The sequence below is a fragment of the Gekko japonicus genome, unplaced genomic scaffold (assembly GCF_001447785.1).
Source record: "Gekko japonicus isolate JY-2015 unplaced genomic scaffold, Gekko_japonicus_V1.1 scaffold711, whole genome shotgun sequence".
Lineage (NCBI taxonomy): Eukaryota > Metazoa > Chordata > Lepidosauria > Squamata > Gekkonidae > Gekko > Gekko japonicus.
Window position 1 is genome coordinate 373,163 of NW_015165849.1, and position 25,028 is coordinate 398,190.

Here is a 25,028-nt window from a genome sequence, read left to right on the forward strand (position 1 = left end):
TGACAACTCATAGTCAATGCTCCCTCTAAGCTGTGGAGTCTTGTGAGCAAAAATTCTGCTTTGTGAGCTACTGGCATTAAAGTTGTGAGGAGGTGATTTGGCTACTGCGTAAATTAGTTTGCTCTGGAGCCCTCCTTCCTGAGCGAAGACAAAAATGTGTGAGCCGGAGGCTAAAAAACTGTGAGCTAGCTCACACTAACTCAGCTTAAAGGGAACACTGCTCATAGTTCTGTGTTATCCAAAGCTGGGAGATGGTTAAGCTTTTTTCAGTCTGAGATGCTATCTTGGAGGGGAATGTATACATCTCCAAATGTCAAATCAGACATGAAAGCACGATTAGAGGTAGCGAGAGTCACCTTAAGTGGCAGCAGTGGCCAGCAGAGATGGTAGAAAGTGCTTTCAATAGTCTCCTCTCCTCACTTCCTACTAGGCAGGAACCGATCCTGTATTCTTACAAGTCACAAACCTACACAATTCCATGTGTCTAGAGTTAAAGAAAAACCTCAGGAATTTATGCTACTTTCCCACCCTCCATTTGGTGAAGTTTCCCAACACACCAATTGGGCTGAGCAGCAACCACCTAAGAGAATCTGACCTCATCCAAATTGGAATACCAAATAAGGAGTAACTCCCCTTCAGTCACTACTTCCTGTAACACTCCATGTTCACAGGCTTGGAGAATTCAGTTCCTGCTTTAGTCAAGATCACGTTAAAGTATTGCTCTGAGCAATCTGCAATGGAGATGGACTGAACAAAAGCCAACAATCCTACATGAGACCAATGACCCTTCTGGATGTGGCAAGGCCCCTGACACTGCCAAAGTTATTTTTGAAATAAAGGTCATTAAGATGCAGAAATAAGAGATATGTGTGTCCACTGTAGATGCCCAGGAAGCATGGGAAGCAGCAATTTGAAAGTAGGAGAGTGGCAGATGTGAACACCACAATATAAACTACCTAGAGGTGTAGACAGAAAGGAGCAATGAAGAGATTCATAAATCTGTTTAGCAGCAGCCATGAGTACTAGAATGATATTTTTAAAAGACCTTGTGACATAATCACAAGTTGCCAGTGGCCATTGGGGTCATAACCAGTATTTCCTCTAAGCTGAGTTAGTATGAGCTAGCTCACAGTTTTTTAGCCTCCAGCTCACACACTTTTGTCTTAGTTCAGGAAGGATGGCTGTAGAGCAATCTAATTTATGCAGTAGCCAAATTGCTTGCTCATGACTTTAATGCCAGTAGCTCACACAGTAGAATTTTCGCTCACAAGACTCCACAGCTTAAAGGGAACATTGCTCATAACTGTCACTCATTTGTCCCTATTGCTTTGGGGGGGGGGCTCTTTTCCACATGTGTTTTGCTCCTTCTGGGACTACTAGAGAGAGCAAAACACATCGTGGGGGGACGGGACCCTGAAGCAACAGGGACAAACATGTGACAAAAATGACAATGCAGAACAGCCCAAAGCCACCTTCTAACAAGTCCTCTAAATGTATAGAAAAAGCTTAACACATCTGACGAAATGAGGACCCTATCATGGCTGCTTCAACCAAAAAACAAAAAAGACACCATGAGACATAAAATTTATGTGTATATTTAGCAGTATGCTGAAAGAATGTTCTGCATCTGACTGCTTACATGTCCAGTGCAGATGGCAAGGTAGCATATGTGATACAAGCAACTGCAAATATACAACAAAAATAAATGACACCTGTTGCTTTGACTTACTACAGAATGCCCGGGGAGCAAAATGATGTGACAAGCGAACACACAGAGCACTCAGAACATGGAGCTAACAGTGCAAGCCACACAGGATAGTTGTGCCAAGCTTGCCATTCAATAATATTTTAAAACCAAATCAAGTCACAGCTATGCAGATGGTGCTTGATGCAACATGTGGCCTGACAGCCAGCATGGTGCTGTAGTTAGAATGTCAGACTAGGATCTACAAGGCCCAGGTTCAAATCCTTACTCTGCCATGGAAGGCTGCTGGGTGACCTTGGGCTAGTTACACAATCTCAGCCTAACCTACCTCACAGGGTTGTCATGAAGATAAAATGGAAGAGAGGAGACCAATGTAAGTTACTCTAGGTCCCCAGTGTGGAAAAGGAGAAGGTATAAATTAAGTAAATAAATAATTGGAGGTGGTGATATAAGCAAGATGGGCAATACCAGGCCAAAAAGGTAATTCAGTATTGGATGATCTACTATTGTCTGTCTATCCAAACTCCAAGGGTAATCGTGAAGACAGAAAGAAATGTGGAAGGCAACCAAAACAAAAGGTTGTGTAATAACAGGTGATTTAACTACTTTTACAGTGAATGGGTACATCTGATCCAGCTGCCAGTAGAGACCTAGAAGACGCGGAGCCGGGCCAGCAGCCAGAGACCATCAAGGGCCCACCACCAAGGGTGCCGGTAGGCAGTCCCCACCCCCAATACTAAATGTGGCCTAAAGTTAGGGATTACAGTTCATAGAACGCAACACATGTAAACCGCCCAGAGACCCTCCGGGGTTAGGGCGGTATAGCAAGTCTAAAGTTAAATTAAATAAACAAACTCTCTGGATACCATAAACTACTGCTCTTTTAATGCAGTTTTTGTACTCCCAAGCCTCAGAAATCCACATCCACACTATGTGGCAATTATGCTAAAGCATCAGACAGATGAGATTCAGAATGAGGGGAACAAGAAACTACTAGATTATCCAAAGTTCAGCAGTCTCATATTATTGCATTGGGGAGGGGGTGTTTCTTATTACAGACCCTCTCTTCTTCATGGGCCAGTACAGATCAATACGTAGCGTAACAGGGCCACCCACAACTGTGTTTGGATTTCTGCATACTCAGGGGACTGCTGACATATGCGTAAAAATATAAAGTGAAGTTAAAAAAAAAAGCCCCTCCCTACAACTTGATAAACATTCCCACTGTTCTGTGCCGCGGAGTGGTGGTGGTAAAGATAGGGGAAGCCTACTTCCTACTATCTGTTTTGCTTTGTATTGTATCAGATTACTGGTCTATCTAGCTCAGTATGTATTCATACAGACTTCTAATCCAGCTCTAGGTTCTCAAAATGGCTTACAATATAAAACAGTATCATACAAATTAAAAAACCTATTTCCATGGCCAAAGCTTTAATAAAACCCTATACGGCAAACTGTATTTAAAACATTTAAAATTGGAATAGTAGTTAAAATTATTTTTTAAAACTTTGCAACAGTAGTACATCTACAGGAAAGGAAAACAGTATTATCAGACTGAAACACACATCGCGTTGTTCACAACCTATCCGAAAGATCAACAGCCTACGCAAACAAATACCTGTTCACCTTGCAGTAGAAACTCAATAGATATGGTGCCAGGCTTCACCAGGCATAGCAGTTCTCAAAGGTCTCAAGGAGGGAAAGGTTATTTCACAACAGCTATTAGCAGAGAGTTTTTCTTTAATTGCAGGTGCCAGGGATTGAGTCGGAACCTTCTATGTACTAGCAGACAAGCTACAAGTAAGCAATGGCCCTTCCAGGGATTGATCCTGTACCTTCTGCATTTAAGCGGACATGCTGCAAATGAGCAATGGCCCCTCAACTAACAGTGAGGCTGCATTCAAACCTACTGACCCATCAGAGATCAGAATGCTTCAGGAGGAGCAAGGCTGCCCCTTTGGATCTGGTGCTTCAGACCAGTAGCTCCCAACCCTTTTTCGTATGGTGACCCTCAAGTCCAAATTTATTTGCTGTAGTGACTTGCTTAAATATAAATATATAGCTTGTACAAATCAATGAAACTACAAAAGTCTGGCGCCCACTTTCACAAGGCTTTGCAACCCACAGGCTGGGAAATACTGCCTTAGACCACCTAGCCACCCCAACACATCAGATGATGCTATAAACATCTAAGGGCTCTGACTATTTGGAAGCACAGAGTTCTGGCAGAGGGATTAATTAGGATCCATGAAACAGTGCTCTTTCTGACCCTAATTAATCATGCCGGCTCTAACCTGTAAAGAGGACAAAGCCCCCAGCCAACTTATAGTATCATGGAAAGGGAGCTGAAGTTAGGGTAGGATTATATACTGTGAAATGTGAATCCTCTGTTTCCTCCCCACTCTCTGTCTTAGGGTTCACGTCCAGGACTAGATGAGTAGCTTCCTGCTCACCTGGCCTGGACAGTTGTACCAGGGTTCAGAAAAAGCCCATAACCTGCACATCTAACTACAGAAATTAGAGCAACGCCACTGTGGGAAGCAATTTCCTCATTTATCCTGAAACACACACACACCATTTCTTGCAGGTCTCCAACTCTAATGATCCAGTATCTTATTATATTCACCCCCCCAAAAAAACCCCGTCCATCCCAGATGCTGTAAACTTTTAAGGACCAATTAGTCTGCAAGTAAAAATGTCCAAGATGAAGGATTAATTAGGATTGAAGGGAAAGATTTTCCTCCAATCCTAACTAATTGCATCCTCCACCTTTGCTATGAAGGGAGCTGAGTATCCAAGATCAAAAGCACCCCAGCAATCATGAGGGGTGGAAAATTTTCCAAAATAGAAGATCTTCCTTCCCACATACATAAATATAGTCTGTTTATCTATAGTTGTCAGGGCTGTTGTGCTGCAAACCCATAATGTTAGATAGGCTAGATGTGGGATAGTAAGCATGGAGAAACTAGTACTTGAATATGGTTCAGGCTTGTACATGGAATATTTGCCTTCTGTTGTTAACAATCCAAATTTAAACAAATAACTTCTATAATGTTTGTTTAAGTTTGGATTGGAAAATTTTCCAATTCAAAATTTCCCAGAAAACCCAGATCACTGGCCCCAAGGTCATTTCCCCATAGGCAAGGGATTATAAAATGCACCCTGCTTGCATTGTTAAAGTCACTGCTACTTTAGAATGTCTAGCTTGGCCCTAAGTAAAAAGCTTCCACAATGTCTTAGCTCCATCAGCCACAGTAACTTCCACTACATGGTTCTTCCAAGATAGATTTAAGAGCAGCTCAACTTCTCAAATGACAGAATGTTTTTGTGGAAGTTTAAGGAATTTTCAAATTATTTTAGACTGAGGACATGATGCACCTTGGGCTGTTCCCTTCTAACTCTCAATATGAAATGGACATCACTAAAAATTCCTGTATGACCCTATGTCTGACCAACACTATGATCTAAAGGTATACAGATACAGAACACCAGCTATCATAGGTAAAGAAGGGTAAAAGCCTGATGATGCTTCTTTGTTTAAATCCCAAATTTCATGTATTAACACAAATGCTAAAGCGTTTTTCTTCTCACAGCTACTGTAACAGTTGACTTTCCAATGGCTTTTACAACCACAATAAGCAGAGAAACATAAGGGTTGCATTCAGATAAAATGACAAAACCATGGTTTATTATCAGTAGAATGAGCCTCTGAAGTCCTTAGGTTTGTGTGCTCTCTTTCTCTCAGATGCAGAAGTGCAAACTATTGTTTCTTGCCTACAGATTAAGTGTGGCTCTGAATTTATTTTTATGCCTAAGGCCACAGATCTGAACTGGGTTTGTGCTAGGGGAGTTTACAAACCACAACTAAGCACATTCATGGATTAAACTGTGATTTAACTGTGATTTAACCCAACCTAGTTTGTAGGCAAGAAGAAAACAACTTGCAATAAGCATATTTTGCTGCAAACCAAAAAATCCTCAAATACCCAAGCCATGTACCAGGTTGGGGCGGGGGGGGGGGAGAAAAGACAGGGACCATGTGAGCTGAAACACTTATTGCAATTACAGATCAAGATCATTGTAGGTTCTTTTATCTAAATGAAGGCAAAGAGTATACTATATTATCAAGCAACTGGCCTTCTTCCTACTAGATCTACTTGTGTCCTCAGTATAGTAATCAAGAGTTCCTCAGGATCTATTATGCATGTTTTCTTATACAGAATCTACTCTCAGGTACTATAGGTTCCAACAAAACTATATAATGCTCTGCTTCTTATATTAGCTACTGGGTTGGATCCACTATTCATTTTCTGTTGGCAGAAAGGCACTTCCACCAGCCATGTGGGAAGCACAAAACATGCATGAGACTATGACAAACCAAAGTGCAAGTTATAGAAACACTTGTTACAGTAGCCAACAATGCAATCTACAACATCCTTATATGTGTACTCATTTCTATTTAACAGGATGAAGAAACAGAAGCCTGACAAACTGGAATACTGATTCAGGTGCGGTAGCCATGTTGGTCTGAAGCCGCAGAACAAAGTTTGAGTCCAGTGGCACCTTTAAGACCAACAAAGTTTTATTCATGGTATAAGCTTTCGTGTGCAAGCACACTTCATCTGGAATACCTCATGTGTGAACACTCCACATTCCCCTCAGCATTCCACCTAAGTTGCTGTGCCACAAGACAAGTTAATTCAGACAGAAGGGGAATGGGTGGCAGGGGAAGAAATTATACAAAGACATAATTTTGTGAACCAAGATCTCAACAAGGACTATGGACTTCACTTGCATAAAACCAGATCAAAGAAATTAAGGTGCATCTGTTCAAGATGAAAACCTCTCCTTCTAAAATTCAAAAGAACTGCCTGTATGTACTTGCTGATGGTCAATTTATTTCAGCAGCTGACAAAATGGATTGGAATTAAGAAAACTCACACTTAGGAACACAGAATTATCATCTGAACTGGGTTTGCCTGTCACAGTTAAATTAGACATGCATAAGTGAGCCACTTGGCATGTAACACCAAACCATGATGGCCTCAGGCTCCTGCCTCCCCTGGACATACTTAACACATCTTTTCTTAACTTCCTCTTTTGCCAAACTGGCAAACTATGGTTTGTATAGATAGTCAATATCAAAAACTGGAAACCAAACCACGTCTCATACATTAAGTAGAGAACTGCCCACAGACACACTTACAAGAATCACCACAGCCAATTCCTTATACCATTATTTGCACACATCAAAGGTTCAGAAAATTAAATAGTTCTGGAAATATGCTTTCTTTTTCATTGCCCTCCTCACAAAATATTTCAATTTTACTTATTTATGAAGTTACATATAGTCCACGTTTATCACAGGGACTCAAGATGGATTATGCATAGTCAGTACAATGAACAAAATGGGACATTCAGTAAATAATGTATTAGGATTGTAGAAGTCTAGAACCATCAAAAAGAATTGAAGCACAACCTAAGTATTAACATGCCATATTAAGTAATGCAAAAATTACATAATGGGATCTTACTTACAGCAAGTTATACACAGAAGTATATTAACTGCATGGACTAATTTCCATTTCACATTCCCATGTTTCTCATAATTATTAGGCTCTTCACCATCAATTATGTAGAGACTTCAGTTTCTCAGGGTGCAGCACAGAGCTACTGACCACTGAAAGCATGATTTTGTTATTTAGAATTCACTAATATTATGCCTCGAAGCTCTTTTTATGCCTTTTTGCCACTGATACCAGTTCTGATATTACACAAGTACAGGTATGTACTTTTCCTTTTCTCTGGTGTGTTTGTATGCATATTTGGTATTTAACACTTTGCAGGGTGGGCTAACTTTTGGCCATCAGAAAATCAGAAGGCCTCTTTAGATCTGCAGGAAAAAGAAACTAGGATGGATTCAGTGTCCAGACAGAAATTCTTTAATATTAACTAAGATTGCATCTCACAAACAGTAAAAAAAACCCAAAACTTTTTGACAGTGACATAATTGCCTGTGACATAACGTTACCTGCATAATTTATCTTATGATCTTTTGACAACCTGGAATATGACAGAATATGATTTTCAGACTCTGGGGGGCAAGCTTTAAATTTATTGTAAAGACTAATATAATCTAATCCAATTTTAGCATTAAAATCTCCTCCTATGATAACATATGCCATTGGGTTATTTACTATTTGACAGTGGTTTAATCAAGCTGATACAAAGTAGTGTTGGACAAAACCCCAGTCTGACTATTGGCCAATCATACTATAAGACTTTCTGAAATTTTAAGAAAATGTAGATTGTTAAATGCAGGTAAGCTTCAATAGGGAAAAAGGAATAATGGGATATCCTTCTAAAATCTGTGCATGTGTGTTGCCTCCCCCAAGTGAGATGTCACATACTCATGAAGATGTTTGTTCTTGGAAAGAATGAATGCTAGCAAAGAGAAGAAATAAAATAGATACAACTTATTTTGTCACTATTCAGAATGTTACTTCTCTTGTACAGTATATTGAATCGTTCACATTTTTACAGGATAGTCAGATTTGAATATAGTGAGATATAGCTATATGTTCCACCAGTGCTATGTTTTAACTTTATTGCTTCTCACAACAGTCTCTGCCATTCCCATTTTAAGACCAGGTAAAGAGAGAGCAGAAGTCTGGCACAGATGCATGCCTAAGACTTCTACAATGAATGGTCCATGTTCACTGAAGCAGAACAGCCCAAAAACTTCTGCACAGATCCTGAAAATACCACTCCACACACACCCCTAACCAGATGAACAGAAAATCAAAGTGGAAGATTGGTCTTACCTCAATGTCTTGTAGGCTGAACTCCTTTTGATCTTTAAAGTTTGCTGCTCCAGCACTCAGTTCCATAAGCATTTTTGCTATTTCTGGTTTTATTGCTGCCGTGAGTCGACTTGCTGCTTCCATGACATGTTCCTGCACGTCTTTCAGTTGCATAGCTGCCTTAGAATAGTGCGAGTTCCGAAACACACTGCTGAAAAGGTCTGTGAGGAAAGCGCTTGCACGGCAAAATACATTGAGTGCATCCAGATATTTGGAGATTCCCTGCTGGATGTCTGCGATTGGAGTAGCATGGTTGCAGCCGCCAGCAGCAGCCGGGGAAACCAGAGGGGATGTCGTGGCTGGAGATGCTAAAGGCGTGCTCAAGGTCCTGCCTAGGTCTGGCATTTGATACTGCTGGTGTTGCTGCACTTTTTGCTTGGACCCGCCAAGCAAAAAGCGCCTCTTATAGTCCATTTTACTTTCCTGTGCACTGCAGCAATACATAAGGGAGTACTTGTCCAAAGGTTCCTTGAATTAACAATCTACTCTTGAGTCTTGCTCCCCTAGAAGTATATCTATGTATAGCAGTAGTAGAAGAGTATGCACATAATTCTTGTAAGAGGCATTTCAGAAACAAAAAAGGTAGGTAATTAGTATCAGCAGTGAGAAAGGCAGGAGATCTGCTGGCTTCGTACTATTCAGTGCTCAAATGCAGCACCGCTGCAGTTACAAACTGTATTGTAAAAGCAAGCTGTGATAGCTTAAAAATACTGTATGTTTTCTGCTTAGCATTCTACTATGTGCTCAGGATATAATTTCAAAGCATGGGGCAAAAAAAGCTGTCTGCTCCAGTTTTCCTGCCAATGCATCTTTGACACCTGATTTTAACATTAATTTAGAATGAAGAAACTTTAACAATCTTTTAAAAAGTAATTTCATAGTAATAAATGTTTTCAGTTAGTATCAGGGGAGGAAGAGAAAAACCACTGTTCAACAGTGATTGTTAACACACAGCAAGTCTTTTCCTTGAAGAACCACTGAGCCTTCACATCAGCAGATCAAATAGCTTAATGGTTTGATGGAGCCCGTCAATCAAACTGGTTTGAATTTCCCATCTTAATACTGAAAAAAACACGTTTGCTTCCTGGAGACTTTGCAAGTACACATTATTCAGAAAGTGTGTGTTTTTATTGCAAGTCTTCTCTGCCTTTCCTTCTGTATGTTGAGGTAGTTTCCTTTTAACATAAGTGGTGCTTTCAGAGCGAACTTCTCTTGATTGTAGAGTCTGAAGAATGCAGAAATGTATTTCTAAGGCCTCTAGGTCATTTCCTGGCAGGAGGAAAATTACAAAGATTATAGATAAGTGAACCATTCATTTAAAAAAGGAACTCCTGCTTCTCTTGCTATATTTCTCTGGATGTAAACTACTAATAACTATGGCTAACGGTACAGCTATACGAACATTTAAAATATTTGAAATACAATAAAGGAAGCCTGTTATAGATGTTATGTATTCCCCCACTAGCAACACAATGCTTAGATATACTAAGGAAATGCTAACTAAAAAACACATTTTGTTTGAATGACTGCAATGAGATTAAATCAGCTGATGTTCAAATACATTAACTTAGTTATTACTTATACTAAGCTACTACAAATAAACTGCTTAAATGAAAAATTATAATTAGATTTTTGCTATAAGTCCACCCCATCTTAGCATTTATTTTGTCAAGTGTAAACACCATAAACTGCAGCATGGATTCCCAAAAGTAAGGATGACTCAAAATCAATACACATTTGCCCCATATGCAGAACAGAACTGCATTTTACAGACCCAGTGTGGGGCTTAAAAACAAAAATCACCAATAAGGAAACACCACCTGGAAAACAGTTATCAACATAGCTAGGGACGCTGGCTCCCAGTACTGAAATACATAAGAGGAGTTAAAGCAGGATAGATTGGTTTAAATCCAAGTGATATCATTTAAAGCCAAGAAAGAAATAATTTTAATAATCAATGAAAGATTCCCGTTTTCTAAATCCATGCATTTATTTGAACAACCATATGCATGTAGTAATGAAATGTTATATTCAGATAAATGGAATTTTTCTACTAAGAAGCATAAGCTTCTAGTGGAGCAGCCCTCCGTGCCTTTTGTGCTACAGAACCAATATTTGCTTTGGGGAGAAACTGAGCCATTAAGAATCTCTTTGGCTCTATACATAAAGAATTGTAACAAGATCATGTGTTTGAATACTAATAGCCCAGAACTTTTCAGAATCAATGGCTGGTAGTTACAGCCCAAAACTGTGCTCTTCCATGAAGTTTGGCCACCCATAATATGAACAATATAAACACAATTTATAACTTTGTGCCATAATGACATACAAAGTCACATTTTCATTTAGAAAATTTATATGCATGGAATGATGGGCTGATGGGCTACAAACACAGTTGCCCCTTGCCGCCCTTTTCCTCACTCTGGTTTCACTCTTGGTGTCCCAGGGAGCTTGGCGACATGAAGTGGACTAGAGGATGACTAGAGTGACATTGGTGGAAGACTTGGGATGAATCAGAAAAGGCATGTCATAAATCCCATTTGCGGGCCTATGAGGTGGCACTGGTGACAGCAAAGACTTTTGTCCCTGCTATTGAGTCAGCAGAATCTCATCCAGCTCAGTTGTTCAAGGTGGTTCATGACTTGGTAACACCTAAGTCTGACCTTGCAGACAATGAAAATTTGCCCCCCGATATTTTTGCAAGATTCTTTGCTAACAAAATCTCTCATCCATTCTGACTTGGAGGCCAAGTTGAGGGTAGATCCAGGACCTGAGGTGTTAGAAGCACATGCTTGTCCTTTTTGTTATAGTTTCAGACTGACGCTGCCTATGGCTGATGACAGGGAACAGGTCTTTGGAACTCTGAAGGCTGCCCACTTGGGCTCTGGACCAATGCCCACCATGGCTTTTAAAATCTTTCTGGGAAAAGGTATTAGTGAAAATCATCAACTCCTCCACATATTTGAAGGACAGTCTCCCTCCACAGGTCCCTGTGTACCAACTGCAGTAATCAGGAAGCCATCTATTGGCTACCCGACCACTTAGGGTGGCCCCCATGGCACTGACCAGTGCCTGGGCCTTTTCCATCATGGCTCTAGTTCTGTGAATTGGGCTTCCTGAAGAGGGGAGGGAGGTCCTCTCCTTGTCTGTTTGCCAGGGCTTTTGAGGGGGGTCTGAATGGTAGGCATCTTTTAAGGGGAGGAGAGATTTGTGGCTAGCTATTTTATTTTTATTTTATCTGCGGATACTTTAAGTATTATCGTAAGCCACTTTGAACCAAGAGGGAAGTTGGGATATGTCTTAATAAATGATTATATGCTGCCTCTTCAGAGACTTGCTGGAGGCAGCTGGTTCATTCTTTTACCCAAACAAGAAAGCTCATTTATTTATAACATACCTTCCTTACTACCTCTGCACAAGGCCCATTAAGGGCCTTTAAAGAAATCAAGACAAAACATAGATCAATTAAAACAAAATTAACGAGAAACTGAAAAACTAAAAGCAGCAGCATAAGAACAACTGAGCAAGATCTCAACACTTGACTTCACCAAAAGACAAAAGGAATAGAACAGCTGTCATCTGGCTTCTAAATACAAGAGATGAACAACTATGGTCCTTTTCAGACAGCCTTTCTAAACTGGATGACATTCATTATTGGCCTGGTTCCAAGTAAAGCAATACAGCGACGGACATTTCACACAGCAAGTTCCCTTCCAGAAGTGCTACAGCCATTTCACAGAGTGCCGCTTTTTTCCTGCCTTTCCGCAAGCGAGTGAGCGGAGACCTGTCCCGACTGCGTCTCCGGCCAGGGATCCTCTTGCTGCTGCTGCTGCTGCCTGGCTGCTGGGGACAGCTGCTTCAAACCCCCCCCCCCGCCCACGGGCATGGCAGGTGCTCTGCTTCAGGGCATCTGCTGCTGTACCTTTCCCCCCAGCCCCGCATCTGCCCGGGTAGGGAGTGGCTAGGCCCAGCAGAGTTGCCCCGCCACGTGCCGATGGGGGGCCTGGGGGTGACAGCCATGCCCCTCCCGCTGGAGGAGCCACCCAGCTAAGCCCCCCTGGCCCTGAAATGATGGGGGGGAGAAGCGTGGCTCCCCCTCCCTCCAGCCCGCAGCCTCACGAAGGTGCCGGGCAAGGAAGAGGCGCCACAGATGGGCTGGACGGGGCTGAGCGGTGGTGGAGCGCCCACTCGGCTTGCAAGGTGGGCGAGGCCTGCCAGGGTCTGTTTACCCCCTCCCCAGCCACCCTGGGCCGGGCTGGCCCCTTGAGCAGTACCAGAGGAGCCAGCTGGGGGGGGCACTTAGGATTGCCTGCTTTGCCGCCCCCCCCCCCGTGCCCAGCCCTGCTTGCAGCTTGTTTAAAAAAACACCCTCTGTGGAAGATTGTTCGCGCAGCCAAAAAGGGCGGGGAAAACAGCGTCACTGCAGGAAACGCTAGGGGGCATTTCACACAGCACCCAAAGTGATTTCAAACTGGCAGGAAGACTTGAAAACGGAAGAAAGGCAGTTTGCAGCTATAACGGCTTAGGCACTCTTCCCGAACGGGAGACTACCGGAATTGTGTGAAAAGGTAAAAAAAATCCGTTAGCAGCTGGTTACTAAAACGAATCTGTCTGAAACGACAGAAAAATTATGTTAGTAACCAGTTACTAAAACGGCTGTCTGAAAAGGGGAGGGGCATTCTATGACCAAGGCATCATGACTAAGAAGGTCCTCTCCCTTGTAGCGAGCCACCTAACTTAATCTCTTAAGGATGGCACATCCAAAGCAGTTTTGCCTGATCTTAATACACAAACTGGTTCACATTTGGCCCCAGACTGGCTTTTGAGCATACTTGGCCCAGACTGTTTACAGTTCTAGAAACTCAAATACAGCAAACTGCACTCAGAAACATTCTGGGAGGCAAGGAAGATCTTCCGAAACAGACAGAACATATTCATTGCAATTCCTGAGTCACTATGTTCTGCGCATTTCCTGAAGCTCCTATTCACTAGCAGCCCCCATACAAAACATTGTAGTAATCTAATCTGTTCATTACTAAGGCATAAACACAAGGCCATGTTTATACAAGAGAAGGTACAGATGCACACCAGTTGAAACTGGTGAAAGGTGCTCCAGGCCATGGACACCACGTGACAAGCATAAACAAAGGTTGATTTAAGAACACCAAGCCATAAAGCCAGTTCTTACGGAAAAATCCAGTTCTGCCCCAAACCATCCAAAATCTAGCTGTATCACATAAACAGCACTCCCACCATGTCTGAAGGCGGCTCAGATGATTAGCTGATCCAGCACATAAATGCAGGCAGACACAAATTCAAGGTACATGCCAACACACCTAAATTAGGTGAAACACAGACAGTGTTGTTGTTTACCTAGGCAGTTCACTCCAAATCAACAAGCAACCTCTCCCAATAGTTTCATGTAGATGTTGAACAGGACAAGATGGAACTTTATGGCATCCTGCATTATGAATGCTGTTTGACTGAACAGGTCCCTCAGCCTTAAGCACTTACCCACTAATGGGAGAACCACATCCATAAGCACAGTAATTGCTAACTTAGACAGGTGGACTCTAAAGGATTGTATCAAAAGCTAGTGAGAGATCCAGCAGAATTGGAATCATATTTCCTCCATCTCTCTCCTGACAAAGGTAATCAGGACAGTACAAGAGTCAAATTCAAACAGGTCTAGGATAATCAGCTTCATCCAGGAATGTCTAAGAGACTGAATCTAGACATTAATCTATTTGTAATCAAGGCTTCTGCGCATTCCTTGGCCAATAAAGGTGACAAACAAGCAAGTATTGGAGTGCATAAAACCAGACATGACATTTGAAGGAAAACTCCCCACAAAACTGTGTCTTATTTCGGCCACGACCATGCAGAAGAACTCACTAGAAAAAGCAATTATGCTTGGATTGGTTAGTGGCAAAAGGAAACCGGGCCGCCAAGGAACACAGTGGCTAGACACCATAAAGGTTGACACCAGCCTGAGCATGGAACGACTCAAAGAAACAGTACAAGATCAGACAACATAGAGCTGGCCCACCGAATTGCCAAGAGTGGGACATGACTGAATGGCTAACAAAAACAACAACATTCAATTCAGACATAAATCTTACAGAATGGAAGTTTAAAACAACAAAATTAAAGTCTGATTTTGAAATCCAGTCATCCACTCTGAATCAAGTTACAAAGGCTGCATGAGGAGGGACATGAATAAACATTTACCCACTAGACTACAGTCCTTCTCTATGCAACCAATCACATTTGTTTTTACAAGGGGCTAGAGGTTTCCCCATTGAATAAATTTGAATGAAGTCAAATCTCATATTGACCAGAGTAAAGACAATAAATGGAAAAGAGTTTATGCTATTGATTTTATAGCTGTCATAAAGTACAGTATTCAAAGACGTGAGAGAAGATCAGCTGTAGCTGTTGAGACCTACTAACTGCTTGCTCTACCAAACACTGCATCAATCCTAAAAGGAGCAGGCAGAAAGGAGAGTGTCAAGCTCAGGCCTTGCTTGCCATAGAAGGCTGTCTAGCCAAACTCATGGTCAGTTGCATTAGGGGTGAACTACTTTCTCAGACATGCTTATTCCACTGTTTTCGTCTACATGTATTCCAGGGCCAAATATTTCACTGCTGTTTTATCTTCTCTGATAGGAAGGGGGGGAGTGGATGTGTGTGTGAATGTCTGCTTAAGCTTGAATACTGCCAGCTTGTAGCAGTCTGCGAGACCCTGGGAACTGTATGATCTCGGCATCCAACATGACCTTGTAATGCAGGGAGCTTCTAGATAATGTAACCATTAGTTTGCAAGTGCTGTGGGCGGCCACAAGGGCCAGCTTGGATCTTTGACGGGCTGAATGAGAATACTGATTGGGTGGCTGGCATAGGGGGGGATGTCCTGCTTGTAGTATACGGTCAGTCCTGGCATCTGGAGGCCAGTTCTGACACAAAATCTGTCTATGCTTGGAATCTCTCTACCTCTCAATAAACAAATCTTGCTGCTACAAGAGTGTTGTGGGAGTGATTGCATCCAGGGCTTGACAGAGAGCAGCACAGCCTCCAAACTGTCCTTTCCAGTAAGCATGTGTCACTCACCTGCAATAGCACTGGAGTGGGAGAGCATCTATCCTTTTCCTGAGAGCTTTCAGTAGTCTAACTCTAACCCAACTCTTTTTTCCCTTATTTAAAAGATACTAATTATTACTAAAACAACTAGAACAATTTTACTGAAGATGAAAAACTAGCAGAGGAGAGAAGACTATTTCCCTTAGAGACGTTCCAAAATGCTGCAAACGCTGCAGTGGACAGAAAGGAACTGAGCAGGTACTCATCATCCATTCTCCATGTAGTTAGACCAAAGGTAGAAATTATTCAGGAAAGGTCCTGGCAAAGTTTCCCATTTAAGGGAAATTCCAGCCATGTCTGGCTCTCATTAGGACCTGAAGAACTACACAAGCTACCAAGTACAAAATCAGTCACTCCTGGGCAGGCAATTTCTAGAAAAATAGTTACTACAAATCTAGTCCTCTGGCATCTCTCCCTTGACTCTTAGGCAGAATGTTACAGCAACCACTTTATTCTGCTTTCAAGCTGCCATCGTTCCAGCTCCATTGCTGTGATGTGCAGCACAGAAATGGGTTTTTGATTCTCTTAACAACCCACTACCAAACTTCCAACACCAGGATCAAGATTATCCTCCATTCAAGAGTCTTGTCAGGCATGACCTTAGCAGCCTGAAAAATTGCTCCAGTATCATGCAGCTAAAATTTCTCATAAACAGGGCACAACACAATCCTCCACAATAAACATTTTATAGCACATTTCAAGAGTTCAGTGTGTGTTACAATACACACTCAAGTTATCCTTGCAAACAGCCTGGCAATGTAGGCCACTGTTACCCTGCCAAGCAGGGGGAAGAATGAGGCTACGAAAATAGGGTCTTCTCTCAGGCCATCTAGTAAGTTCTGGTTGAGGAAAATTTTTGGATCTGAGCTTTTCTGGCCCACAGAACATCATAAATCATAAATTAGCAAAGCCCTGAAACATTCAGCAATTTAAATGAATCCCCCTCAGCGCAAAGAACTGAATTACCACCCAAATCCTAGTAAAACCTTTCTAAATTAGATTTCCTTCTCTTCCTGTGATACAAGAGAATAATGTCCTATTCCCATATTATCCTAACAAAGTGGCATTTTTTTGTAATTTGAACCACCCCTGAGGGCCTTCTCTCTGGAAAGTCTTACGATCCTATAGGAAAGACCCTGGTGATGCTTTCTTGACCTTGGGATGTTCCAGCTGCTGTTGGCTTTTGCTGGGAACCAACAGCTTTCTGCTTTTTGCCCGCTTTCTTTCCCCGCCCACGCGAACTTTGCTTAGTGGCTTCAGCTTGTAAGGGGGGGTGTTTGATCCTAGTGTAAGTCAAGGTGCCATACTGTTCCTGGTCATTCCTGACACAAGCAGTACACGTGTCATAGTCCTGGTATACCAATAAACAGAATTCTTTTTATGAAGCACTGTGTTGTGTGACCTGACTATCAAACCCTGACAGGCGAACACTTTGAAAACAAAGACAGAAATACATGTTATCTGCTCCAGGAACTCAAAACCTAGTTTTCAGAACTAAATCAATACAGGCAAGTTTGGCCAGAATCATGTTGTTGATGCCCCCAATTCATTGGGATGTGCCAGATATCAGAGATAATCTCAGCCTGTCTCATACCAACAAGACCCTGCTAAGGTGCATTTCCAGAATAATTCCAAGATGCATCAACTGCCATAGGCAAGGCATCAGGGTACTTATCTTGAAGCCTGTTAAGAAACAGTGCCCCTTCAGTTCATTTGGACAGCCATTCTTCTAAAAGACAGAACAAAGTTCTCAACAGAACATGAGGCACTTTCAAAGGGTTCTACTATCCTCGCAGAATGTGCAGAGTTAGTCATTTTCATTTGGAGAGAATCTAAAGGTTGGAAATACAAGTCAACATTGGGAAGGCCCAGGTTTAGCACAATGTGCTATATTTGTACTTGTTTTTCCCTTCAACACATACACTCTGTCCTATAAAAGAATCCACACACTTGAAATGTATCGACTTCAGCAGGGCTTAATCAAGGGGGGGGGGAAACTAGGAAACTGCAAGTCCTAAAAATGTCAGTGTACTGTGGTACACCCAAAGTAAAAACAGGAACTGGGCAAAGAGTCACTTAGCTGATGCCCAAGAGGTTTTGTAATATTTTATTGGTATCCAACTTACACAGCAATACTGCTTTACAAAGAGCTCGAGTAGATGTGATGACATCTGTGGGTGTGACCCCTGGGCGATACCACCATTTTAAAGCAATTTTTAAAAATGCCACAAGAACCCAATCCTGATCGAGCCTGCAGCACAGCGTCCTGAGACACTGTTGTTTCACATTTAGTGTTCTGTGAGTGCCAGTCAGGATATACAACTGTAGACCCAAATGAAGTCCTCAGAGGCAACTCATCTGGCCCCTAACATTTACTGAAATATTTGTCACCCTCAAAGTACAATTACAACACATGGTTAAAACATGGTCAAAACATGGTCAGTAAGAGCATCCAATTATATCAACAGGTCGACACAAAGCTAAAAATTCAGGAAAGTAAAAATATTGGTTTTGAAGAATTGTACTGCTAGTAATTACTACCACTGATGGCAACTTGTCCTAGGCAGCTTAGAGGGTGTGGCTAGAACTGGCCCTGTTGGTCTGGAGCAAGTGGAGTATGCACCATATCAAACAACACATTTCTAAAACAGACTAAGACCCTCCAGCAGGCTCTGAGATATGAGGGAATGAAGGAATACCCTTTCCCAAAATAATAATTGCTAGCAAATCCAAACAAAGGCATAGGAAGCCAAAGATAGTCAAGCCTTGTTGATGTGGGGATTCATGGGACAGCTTTAAAATGGTTTGTCTCATTTCTCCAGAGTCAGGGACAGAGGGTGGCACCAGGAGGCAACCCTCTCCTCAATGTTATTTAACATCTACATGCACCCTCTTGCCCACCTGATATGGCACTTTGGGCTGGGATATCACCAGTACGCTGATGACACTCAGCTGTATCTGTTGATGGACAGGTGGCCAAATACTGCCCCAGACAATTTGGCCCGAGGTCTAGAGTATGTGGTTGGTCTGCTTCAGAGCCAGCTGAAACTAAATCTATCCAAGACAGAGGTCCTGTGGCTGAGCCGGGGAGATCCCAGGCTGGGATGCCAACTTCCAGCCATTGACGATGAACCATTGACAACAAGGCCACTCGTGAAACGCTTAGGAGTGATTCTGAATGCCTCCCTCTCAATGGAGGGCCAGATCACAAATGTTGCCAGACTGGCATTTTTCCACCTACACCAAGTTCAGCAACTAGTTCCCTTCCTGTCTTGCCTTGACTTAAGCCACAGTGATCCATGCAATGGTCACCTCTAGGCTAAAACTACTGTAACTCGCTTTACACAGGGTTACCCTTGAGATTGAGCCAGAAACTTCCACTGTTCCAGAATGTGGCTGCGCATGTGCTTACAAGCACTCCATCTAGAGCCCATATAAAACTAGTGCTCCGCCAGCTGCACTGGCTCCAAGTTAAATACTGGATCAGATTAAGGTTTTGGTTTGGGGTCGCAAAGAGTCGGACTCGACTGTGCGACTCAACAACAACAAAGGCAGTTTCACATGGACCACTGTCTGAGCATATTCAATAGGTGTTTCTAGTCTGCTGCATTTCTTTTACACACCCTAGGGTACACAAACCTCATAAGGCAGGGGTCCCCAACAGTTTTGAGCCTTTGGGTGCTACTGAAATTCTGACACAGCATGATGGGTGCAGCCACAAAATGGCTGCTGTAGGAGATGGAGCCAGCTACAAAATGGTCGCCCCAGCTTACCTTGTGCAGTGGTGACAGCTGCTGCCAAAGCATTGTTTTTAAAAAAATCTGCACAGCCAATCAAAAGCCTTGCTGGGCAAAAGCCCCATCTGGCCCCACCCACCCATTTCCTAAAAGCACTTGGTGGGCACCCATGGCAGCATGTTGGAGACCCCTGTTGTAAGGGGATTTAGTAGGACTTGCTTCTAAGTAAGATCACACTTCTAATCTTTTAGGAACAACCCTAGAACACAATATACTTCATAAAGTACTTTTTGGTATTAACATTGTTGGATATGTTGTTGTGCAACTGATTTTTAATCCTCTCACAAATACAATGCTTACACTGTTCCACTGATTTATGGCTAAACAGACTGAGGAGACGGGTTTTGAAAGACTGCTTTCTCTCATATGATCCTGCCTGACCCTTATACCCTCGAGGTGGGTGGTGAACAAGGAAACTCCCTTCAGTGACGTCCCTGCTTTACTGAATACTCTTCCACAAACAGATTTGTGAGGCACCAACACTATGTTTTAGGTCCCAGGCCAAACCATTACCCATTAAGCTATCTAGTGACTGAAATGTGCTTCTTATTCTCTGACAGCTGTCTCATTTCTTGCTTCAGCAATTTTCATACATTATTGTTTTAATTTGTGTCACATCAGTGTGCAAGACATTAAATAAAATATTGATTTAATGTCTGTTCTTAATCTTCCATTTAAAATGTTTTACTTTAAATAATCAAAATAATGTGAACAAAGCCTTGTTTTGGAAACTAGTAGTAATGAACCTTTCTAAAGCTATAAATTAGATCACACAATAAAGACAAACGTTTTCTTCTCCAAATATACTTATAAAAGTGGTACCAATCACTACTTTCTATTAGTCCCCTCATTTTTCTGTGCCTAGATTCTCTCCTAGCTATGATTAACAAATATAACTGAACAAGTATTCTCCTGTAGAGTGACTTGACTGTTCCTTGAAACTCTGCATATTTAGAATTTCAGGTACTCATCCAAACAAAATAAACTTTAGTTACTCTAGACTCTGCAGAGGTGTTGAACATATTTGTTACAAGGGCTGGATCTGACATAAGTGTCACTTTTCTGGCCAGGTCATGTGTGCCATAAAATGTAATACCAGGTACCGGAGATATAAACTTTATAATGGTGATTTCAGATGCTGAATGGCAATAGCAGGCAGAGGACAATAGCAGGTGAATGACAATAGGTCTCATATGCAGAGGGGTAGTAGGCTTGGAGATATCAGCATTGGTAATGAGACAGGAAACCTAGATCTCAATTTGGTCCAGGAGGATTCAGTCCAGGAGGTTGCAGCGAATAAATAGACATAAGTCTGACATTAGAAACCACAACATTAAAAAAACAGTGGGGGAACATTTGTGCACAGTGTTCCAAATGAGACTGCATCTAGGGGCATTTTCAGTCTCTCTCCTAATAATCCCCAGCATGGAGTTTGCTTTTTTACCACTGCTACGCACCGAGTTGACATTTTCATAGCGATGAGATGGTAAGTAGCTGAATGCCCATTTGTGTTGCAGAGTCAAAGGGGTAGACTCTACCAACTCTTTCAGTGAATCTCATCTAATTCTCTCTCTCTCTCTTTTTTTTGAAACCCCCAAGAGGGTATTTTTTATTATTTTTTCATAAGACTATTAACTACAACGAAAAATAAAGGAAGGGGACTACATCTAAGGATAAAGGAAAGATACCCCCACTAACTAAAATCCCAAGAGTAGGAGATCCTTTCCATGTTAATCTAAATGTTAGTAAAACAAGTGTTAGTGATACAATATACTTGTGAAGCTCTTGTTTAACACATCTTCTATATTAGTAAGTTAATCTTTGTGAGAGTACTTCTTGAGCATCTTCTTTACTTCAAAGAGCAATTACAGAGTCCTTCTGCCCTTACTTCGGTTTCCTATCCCTAAAGTTATACACAGTTTTCGTTGCTCCCACTCCCGCACCCGCTTCCCCCACAGAGTCCCCGTCCGTTCCTGAAGTAGCAGAGTCACTTGACTTGGATTCTTCATCTTTAAGTTCTTCTTCCGGTCCAAGCTGACGTCTCAAAAATTCCTTAGCTTTAAAGATGGAGTCAATGTTCTCTCTTTTATCGTTGACTTTAAAAATTACACCTTCAGGAATTGCCCACCTGCAATGAATTCCATTAGTTTGAAGAAATGTGATCAATTCCTTGTAGCCTTTCCTCTTTTGACGGATTTCAAATGGAATATCCTTTAAAGTCTTTATGATTGTATTCCCAATTTTCAGTGGATTTGCTGAAGTTGCCTTTAATATCGCATCTCTGGTCTGTCTTCTTGCGAATCTCACCACAATCTCTCCAGGCAGGTTATTTTTTCTGATATAATTAGAGTATGCCCGATAGGCAGCCTCCATGTCTTTTACTATTTCATCCGCTGATATACCTGTTACTCCCAGAGTCTCCTTTAAATCTTCTTGTTCAATTTCAGGCACCCCTTGAAATCTGAGAGTCATGTTAGCTTTTTCCATTTGAAGCTGTAAACAAATGAGTTTCCTGAAGTTTTTGTGTTGTTTCCACATCCGTCACTCTTTTCTTCATCTTCTTATTTGCGATATCTATCTCTGTAATTTTCACAGTTGCATGCTCCACTTTCTTCTCCGTTTCTGCCAGCTGGCACTGCTGCAGAGCGAAGTTTTGGTTTAGTGTGGCCAACTGCTGGTTAATACCACCGAGTTGCTCCATTACCGGCTTCAGCATATCCGCTAACTTGGGAAGCTGCCATATTCCATTTTGTTTACACTTCCAAACCGCTATGCCAGGGCTCGAAAGACTCGTCATAAGAACATAAGAACAAGAGACGCCAATGTTGGATAAGGCCAAAGGCCCATCCCGTCCAACACTCTGTGTCACACAGTGGCCAGAAATACCAGTGCCATCAGGAGGTCCACCAGTGGGGCCAGGACATTAGAAGCCCTCCCACTGTTGACCCCCCAAGCACCAAGAAGACAGAGCATCACTTGCCCCAGAGCCCCTATCTATACCTTGTGGCTAATAGCCACTGATAGACCTCTGCTCCATATGCTTATCTAATTCCCTTTTGAAGCCGTTCATGCTTGTAGCCGCCACCACTTCCTATGGCAGTGAATTCCATGTGTTAATCACTATTGGTACTCAAGTAAGTCTCTCAGAAAAAACTTGGTGTTTATTTCCCCCCTTCCCCTTTCGCTACATTGGTCTATTCATGCGCTTAGGAGGCGTCCCTCCTTATGCTCCACTTTTCCCACGGGGGGGGGGGGTTTATTTTGTTTTAGTAAAATAGTCCGTCTATTTCGAACTCACGTTCATTTTTGGTTTTCCCACGGGGGGGGGGGGTTTACTTTGTTTTAGTAAAATAGTCCGTTTATTTCGAACTCACGTTCATTGTTGGTCATATCTTGACCCCGCTCTCTTCATATGCTATTCCGCTCGATCTCCTGCGCTTGTCCCGGTTAGATTGGCTTGTAACCTAAGGTCACCCATCGGCTGGACCATCGGGGCAGAGGGAAGCCTCTATTCTCCGGCATCAAGCCGTCGAAGAGGCTAACCCTCAAGAGCCCCCTGGCCTGGAACCCTTCACAAGGGCTCCGTGGGGGTGCCACTTGAGGTGGCACCCCTCCAAGCTGAAAGTGTGCTAGTCGCCTCCTCGAGCATCGAGGAGAGCAACCGCCATCGCCAATCCACCCACCGGAAGTCCACCTAATTCTCCTTCTTAATACAACCTCTGTCCCATGTGGCTTTTATCTATATGGTTCCCATGATCTGCACAGACTTGTTTGGCCTTTTTATCTGCAGAGAAGCTGTGGGATCCATTCAAATCTATGGGATTTGCTGCAAATAAGAAGCTGTTCCATAAATGATGGAATTGAGTTTAGTTCCCAATAATGTGCTCATTCAATTTGCACTACAACAAGATGATTTTTTATTATATTTGCAGAAACATCAATATCAAGAACATTACACAGTAATGTAATAGTAATGCAAATAGGTTAATTTTTGGTCTCTGACAAGTTAGAACATGCCACTTTCAATATGTTCTACTTTAAAGGCAATTTCATCAGACATGAAGACATCCTGCATGATTTTGTTGACACTTATATTCAAGCTTGCTGGTGTAATACACAAGACAAGCTTGATGGGACTGCCTGTATGTCCAAGTTTGCTGGTCCCAGGGGGATGAAATATCAACCAACAGGGAAATCAATTTAAATTATTTTGTTGATCAAATTGTGATTAGATTTTTGCAAAATTACTTGGGTGCAGCAAAGATATCAGTACACCATTTGACGTCTGCACTAATACCAACTACCACTGAATGACTGAGGTTTAAACAAGTTGAAATGGATGAATTAATGAAAGTGATACTCAAGGGGAATGATACTCAAATGCTACGCAAAAGGAATGCTTCTGGTCCTTTTGATAAGGCAGCTAAACAAGTGGCTCCATTTTACTATGTAATTTGTTTTAAAAAATTCTATGCCACTTTTCTACTCCATTCAGGACCTCCAAGGTAGGAAACACTATAACACACTTAAAATACAAATACTTAGAGAGGCGGGCTACTAAATACTAGTGAGGGAATACGAAGCCAAAGAAAAAGTCTTCACTTGCCTGCAGAAGACAACAATAGGAGACAACACAACAACTGTGAAGGCCCTTTCTCTGGTTGCCACCCAACTAGCCTAGGATGGTGGAACACCTGAAGCAGACATAAGCAGGTTGCTTACCAGTAACTGGTGATCTTCGAGTGGTCATCTGTGCATTCACACCCATGGGATCTAGTGCGCACACGCTGGATCGATCGGTGCTGTAGCAAGTTCTTTTAACGGATTTTCACGCCAAGTCCCTCGGGCATGCGCAGGAACCCCACCACGCATGCCCAGAGGGGTGGACGCGGACATCCCGCCAGTTCCTACAAACCGTCACAAATCAAACCCTATTAAAAATGTAGAAGCTGACAGCAGCGGGGAAGGAGGGCGGGTGGTGTGAATGCACAGATAACCACTCGAAGATCACCAGTTACAGGTAAGCAACCTGCTTATCTTTGACGTGGTCTCTGTGCTTCACACCATTGGGGATTAGCGAGCAGTAGCCTACCTGGAGAAGGGTCCTGGCAGGTCTTTTACTGCGTAGCCGAAGACAGAATGTGACGTCCCATGCTGGTACTGGTGTTGGTACGGACATCTAGGGCGTAGTGCCTGATGAAGGTGTTAGGCGTGGCCCAGGTAGCGGCTTTGCAAATGTCCGTTATTGGACCTGGTACAGTGAGCCCTGATAGGGCCAGGTAATGGCTGTTTGACGAGTAGGTAACATAGATGGATCAGACCTACAATCCACTTCGACAGGCGCTGAGCCATGATACGACTACCCAGCCATGGAGAAACGTACCAGACGATAAGTTGTGAGTCTCATCTAGTTGGGAGTGTTCTATTGACGTAGAACAGGAGAGCGCGTCTAGAGTGTGTAATAACTTTTCTTCCGCTGCTGACGGATTTGGGAAGAAGTCAGGAAGGAAGACCTCCGCCTGC

The 25,028-nt window shown here is 42.5% G+C and overlaps 1 protein-coding gene across 1 annotated transcript in view; it reads right to left on the minus strand.

Moving 5' to 3' along the window:
• The window catches only part of KIAA0355 (KIAA0355 ortholog), a 45,117-nt gene extending 35,552 nt beyond the window's left edge, over positions 1-9,565 (minus strand). Inside the window, exon 1 of the mRNA XM_015411102.1 lies at positions 8,530-9,565. Coding sequence (XP_015266588.1) covers positions 8,530-9,012 — 483 coding nt within the window. The 5' untranslated portion in view covers positions 9,013-9,565. The remainder of the gene's footprint in view (positions 1-8,529) is intronic.
• Between the last annotated feature and the right edge of the window lie 15,463 nt (positions 9,566-25,028).